The sequence below is a fragment of the Patella vulgata genome, chromosome 4, assembly GCF_932274485.2.
Source record: "Patella vulgata chromosome 4, xgPatVulg1.2, whole genome shotgun sequence".
Lineage (NCBI taxonomy): Eukaryota > Metazoa > Mollusca > Gastropoda > Patellidae > Patella > Patella vulgata.
Genome location: NC_065882.2, coordinates 18,890,220 through 18,896,514, shown reverse-complemented (window position 1 = coordinate 18,896,514; position 6,295 = coordinate 18,890,220). Strand labels below are relative to the sequence as shown.

Genomic DNA, 6,295 nt, shown 5'->3' with positions numbered 1-6,295 from the left:
GCTGTAGTTTTATTGTGACGAAAGGTGATCATCGAGTCGCCATCGTGTAAAAATGATCCAGTGGAATGGACAACGATGATGGGATTGGTCACCGAATAGATAGTCCCGAACTTGATTGCCCTGAGAGCGCTTTTGATTTGCAACAAATACACCATGACTAGGAAAGCAGAAGTAAAATAAAGGATACCAGTCGCGTTATCCGGTGTTACATTAAAGCGTCCACTGCCTCGTGCACGTCATCCATAACTTATAGTACTAACATGCAAATGGGGCGATGGTTTGTGCGTTTTTACAAGTCGAAGCTTCGTAATAAAATAATCGTTATGTTATATTTGATATTTTTATTGCAAGATATACTCTTTTTACATCGACTGTACATTGTACATATATTATAGACAATCAGAAATATACAAAACATTATGTTATGGAGTTAGACACACACACCATACTTATATTTACAAATATATATATATATACTCGATTAAATAAATTCGGATTAAGTGAAGGGCTTTTCAGTATGTTTATTCAAAATATTTAGACAAATATATTAATCTTTAATTCGGTTGGGCTAATACAAAATGTTAATTGAAAAGAAAACCAACATTATTAATCAACTAAAGGTATAGGGCTATAATCGAGTTAACTACGTCGATTCTACAGACCAGACCAAGTATTCTTCGAAATATACCAGTCCCTTGAATTTATCGAAATCGACATAATGGGATCTGACTGTATCTTTTTTAAAAAATAGTGAACCGAAGATATTAATGTTTATACAATTGCCTAATACAAAATATTAATGAAGAAACAATATTTTAATATTTATAAATCGAGCTTAGAGTTTCCAATGTTTATTCGATATTTGCAATGTTAGTGGACTAAAAATCCTGGAAATATCTTTATATCGAAGGATTCCTTCCTAGGAACAGCAACCAATGTATAATAATCATACACTCAATCTCTGCATCTTCTTTTTTTTAAAACTGGGACTTTCAAATAACCAGTTTGACATTTAAATTGAGGATATATTTGGCAAAAATGCCAAGCATTATTTAAGATACCAGACATGATAATTTCAGGATCCAACCCGACATTAAATTAACAGCTTTGGCTTATACTTAAATAAACATAGCTACGTCACAGTCTTGTCTGTCTTTAATTTAAAGTGAAGTTTTCTTTTTGTAAAAAGTCTAACATGTAATTCTGTTTAAAATGCGTGTAGCTATTTCATGAACATTTTCTTTTAAAATGTTACAATTATTTTTGATCAAAAATGAACATTGTAATGTTTCTAGACTAAACTAATTACCATTAATTAACATTTTTGGAAAAAAAAAACCTTTAAAGGAAAAGACGACCTTTGACTTGGGTCAAAATATAGTGCTTGATCTGGTGTGTTAAAAGACTCGTTGGAACTTATTATTATCTGAAGAAGTAAGATACATATTAATAATAAAAATGAAAATATTTTCCATTATTCATGTTTAACAATATACATATACCTGTAAAACATCATATATACGTATTATCCATACATAGTTCTTAGCACAAAATAAAAAATATACATCTTTACAATATTGTCTTACTTAGAAAGAAAAAAATAACCAGAACGCATTTTGAAAATTTTTCCTGGTTCCGTTATCAGGTCAATTTTGTGTCATTTCCTGCATCTATTACATGTTAAAATACTTACAAAAAGTTGATATTCAATTCCGAAAATTAAATACAGCACAACAGGAATGCTGACTTAAAGTTTTTCCTTGGAACCGCATGCATATCTATTTAATAAAGGGAAAATACAATCTGAATTGTTCAATAACATCCTAATCTGTACTCTTGTAACAGGTTAGACTAAAATCCTGATCATTTTAATGCTTAAAGAGATTAGGGTTTATTCAATCGTAACACACATGCTAAAAGACAATTCCAAATGCATTCCTTGTTTTTCTTTCTGTATTTTACTATCCTCAATAGAAAGTCAATTTATTTATTATGATATTTACATGGCTATATAAATGAAATAAATAAAAACAAAGTAACAAGTTTATAAAACAATAATTAATATAACTATTCATTGTTTATTAGTTCACACACCATAAATATTATCTTATTATGTTTAAATACGAAAGTGGGACATGCTTCGATATTATTTTACTGTAAGTTAAGCAAATTTCAATATAAAAAGAATTCTTATAACACAACATACTCGCACGGAATTATTTAAGAAATCCCTGTTCAACGCATTTTGTAATTTCAGATTTCTTTCACGTCTATTTTAGCGCGATCTTGAATTAATTCTTAAAATACAAAATGCATTTTGGGACTAACACTGTAAATTGTAAAGGAAGAGAGGGACCACAACAGAGCCGAACACTGATTTACATAACTGGTTATTTGATAGGATCAGTTTTGCTGCTGAAACATGTCTGGTTTCAATTTAAAGAGATGTCAATAAGAAAATGTTGCTAGATATTGCTGGATTCTGCTTTATCATTTGATGAATCTTGAGCGGCAGAATTATGCACATAAGATGATTCACAATACCACGCCCAATAATATATTAAATTATATTTATATGTATATCTCAATATCATATATTTAAACGAATTTTACAATATAGAAACTTGCCGTGGGATATAGACGTCTTTTGTAATGTTTAGTCTTTAAACAGGTATAGAAAATACCCTAGAAATATGTAACAGGATAATTATTTGCCCTACCAGAAAGGTTCAAGTGGCCACCTTTCTTTTCTCTGCTGAATGCTAATTATTCCCAAGCAGCGTAATGCTGAAAGTTTTTTAAAAGACCGTTTTGTCAAATCATTATTTTCAATGTTCAACTATTTTTCTATTGTTTCTAGTATCGTAGACCATTGACTGTCACTTTTTTTCACAAAACTTAAACTAAACAAATCAATATAAAACTTAGTGTTTTCGTTTTCCATGGGATTGTTATTCAAGATGTCTGTTTCATAATTTGCTGTGTGACTATAGGTGTGTTCAAAAACATCCCGGGGCTTAGTCACGAAAACTTAAACTAAAATATCTTAATTTATAGACAGCCTTTTCATTTGGCCTAAAGCTCAAATATGCACTAGGATTTAACACACTGCCAATGAAAATGTCGTAACCTTCGAATCTCCTAGCTTAAGTTTTCGTAAATAAAGTCCCTGACCTCTAATTATGGAAACGTAACCTCGATTATCTGGTGGATATTTCCGGTGGTAAAACTACATTTAAACCGGTAAAAGTAAACACAATCCGCCTACTGACCGTATCTGGCTTCCAAAAAGTAGAGGGCAATATGACATGGGATGTTGAAAGTGTTTAATGGTGCAGTAAAATTATAAAATACTAATGTTATGTATTTATAGCTAGTCGTGCAGGAAGCTATTTACAATTTATACCAAATATATCAAAGGCACCAAACATAATTATCAACACATGAATATGGTATACTGGGTGGAGACGGCGTGGGGTTGGTGACGAAGATGCTCGTTAGATGGCGCCATGTAAGTTTATTATGAAGATATAGATACTGTAGGCCTACCCAGTGTCATAATATATGACTCTGGCTGTGCCTAACAAACAGACATTTTGGGCAATCATAGACTAAAAATTAAAGGGTATCATAAGCCTATTACTTTTTTTTAGCATTGACAAGTCTTCAGATAAAGATATAACATTAGCCTTTCTTGGATCTGTAATAATTTTAAACATTTCTGACCTGATGTCACCAACAACCCCACACTGCTCCTGCCATTTTGAATTAATATTGGGACTTGTTGATGAGCTATTTATTTAAACGTTGTTTCAGAAAAAATAGGGAACACTATTATCTTATTTTAGAAAACACACTGGTTAATTACCCACCGATAAATGATAACACAACAAAATATAAAGACAAAACAATACTGTAGATAATATTATTATTATTAAATGTATAATGTAGTTACTTCTGGCTAAACCGACATTATTGTATGGTAATAAGAAAATAATAAATTAATTAAAATATAACCACGGAATTTACCACTTTAGCTACGTATATGATTATTAGTTAATACTAATATTTTGTAATTCTACAATACGGAGTGTAATGATGACTTTAGTAAAAATTGAAGCAATAGACTGAGATTTTCCCCAGAAATGTCGGTACAGCCAGATCTAATTTTCTCAATATGTAAAACGCAACACAACAATACAATTTATAATCAATACTTTAAAATTCATGCATTATATGCACAAACTTGGCTCGGTAGTATAAAATGATAAAATACTTCAAAGACCCATCTGACAAGCGAGGGACACATGTTACTTCCGGTTCACGTAACATACGTTGTATTTAGAACACAATACGTCACATCACATTACGTTACGTGTTCTATACAGACATCGGCCTCCATCTCGTTTTATGTTATTTATTATCAATTTGTACAAACACGCACTCTAGTATTTTCAGTTTTAACAATATAAATTCTCTAATAACAGTCAACATAGTATAAACGTCTGGATACACAAACTTGTCTTCTTTAAACTTCACTTCCGGTTCACTTAAAACCAATGATCTAGTCTTTATTAACCAAATTCTATTCGATGTGACAGACCAACTCACACTAAAAATCATCCGTTATTCAACACCACCCTACATTACTGTAATCACGTGACATCACAATCGCGTGATCATAATAGTTTCGGATTTCCTTCACAACACTTTTACAATAGGCGGTTTCATCCAGTCTTAGCCCATATAGGAATGTATGTACACAGGACGATAGTAAATTCAAGGGCGTTCACTCACATGGATTTTAAATTTTGTTTTTCAAATAAGATAATAGAAGAATTATGTAACTATTATGATATACCTTGAGCACTTTATATAATTAATAATACTTCGTATCACCTGTTCAAGAACATGAGTGTTAATATTAAAGTTAAACTTAGTGACCAGCTCCACCTAACGGCAGCTACATTGTTTATAATTTTACGGTTATCTTTACGTGTCTGTATGCTCTTTATAAGCGTACTCTTCACAACGGCGCCCTCTGTACTTTCTGTACTTTTATAAACTATTTCTTCTACTTGACATTGTTCTAAAATTAAAAACAAACATACAATATAAAAAATAATAGTAATAATACATGCATACATGAATGGATACTTCAAAGACTGAGATCTCATTATAATTGCAATTTCATTTCTAAAGTGCTTCATTATAACACAAGTTATTTCTTAGCGTTGTTCAAGACTATTTACACATCGCTACACACGTGACTCAATGGATATGATTGTCTACTTTAAACAAATGAGTCTTTAGTATAGATGTAAATGGATTTACATGTTCTCTGTTTTCTCTTACTAATTCATTCCAACGTGTTGCATCCTATATGGAAATCGTAAATTTCCACAAAAATAACGTAACCAAATCATCGGTACGATATATTTGTTGCCAAGTAAGTAAAGCTCAGCATCCATTCTACAAATTTTAAGGTAGCCGCCATTATGTAGTAATTGTACCTTGATGAATGGATGGCCGCGGCTTTTATCGGACCGGGTGGGAGGAATCAACACTGCGACACAGTGTAATATTTACCTTGTTTAATTTATCATGCAGTTTAAGTCTAAAATGTTATTTTCTTGGTCATTACTTATATTGTAGTTTCACGTGTGGGTCTAAAATGTTATATTTCTTGGTCATTACTTATATTGTAGTTTTACGTGTGGGTCTACAATTATGCATGTTGTTGTTTATTTAAATACAGATTTATTAATAAGAAAATGTGAGAGCTTTTCTTGTTTTATTTACACCATGACATTCTTACTATATTTTATAACTACACCAGCATATTAAATATGTGTATAGAATACAGAGAGTTAACGTACCTGCTGGTGACGTAATAATATAATTTATAGATTTATTCATTATTCTCAGTTTCCCACCACCACACTCTTCTTCGGCTTGTATTAGGAATCCTTCCGTTGATTTCTTTAATACCTGTAGAAAGAGAGAAAGATACAGGTGTGATATAGTTGAACCCAGAGGTAATAACATAATTACGGTATATCAACGTTCCGGTGTCATAAAACATTTTTGCTCAACGGAAGTTTTACTCAAACTTCAATCCCTTGCCTACATGCTAACGATGATAGTGGACTACGACATCAAAACTATTATACATACTTTCTTATGGAATATTACATTTACACAATCCAGGCTGTATTCTTTGAATGACATTTAGTAATTGGAACATAATCAAAAATACACTTTCATGGATAACAATTTCTATGGTTTATTTCAC

At 31.4% G+C, this 6,295-nt stretch overlaps 1 protein-coding gene across 1 annotated transcript in view; it reads right to left on the bottom strand.

Moving 5' to 3' along the window:
- Nucleotides 1-342: 342 nt before the first annotated feature.
- Nucleotides 343-6,295, bottom strand: part of LOC126818931 (uncharacterized) — a 148,576-nt gene continuing 142,623 nt past the window's right edge. The window contains exons 13-14 of the mRNA XM_050546628.2: nucleotides 5,880-5,991; nucleotides 343-5,089 (exon numbers count right to left, since the gene is read on the bottom strand). Coding sequence (XP_050402585.1) covers nucleotides 4,896-5,089; nucleotides 5,880-5,991 — 306 coding nt within the window. The 3' untranslated portion in view covers nucleotides 343-4,895. The remainder of the gene's footprint in view (nucleotides 5,090-5,879; nucleotides 5,992-6,295) is intronic.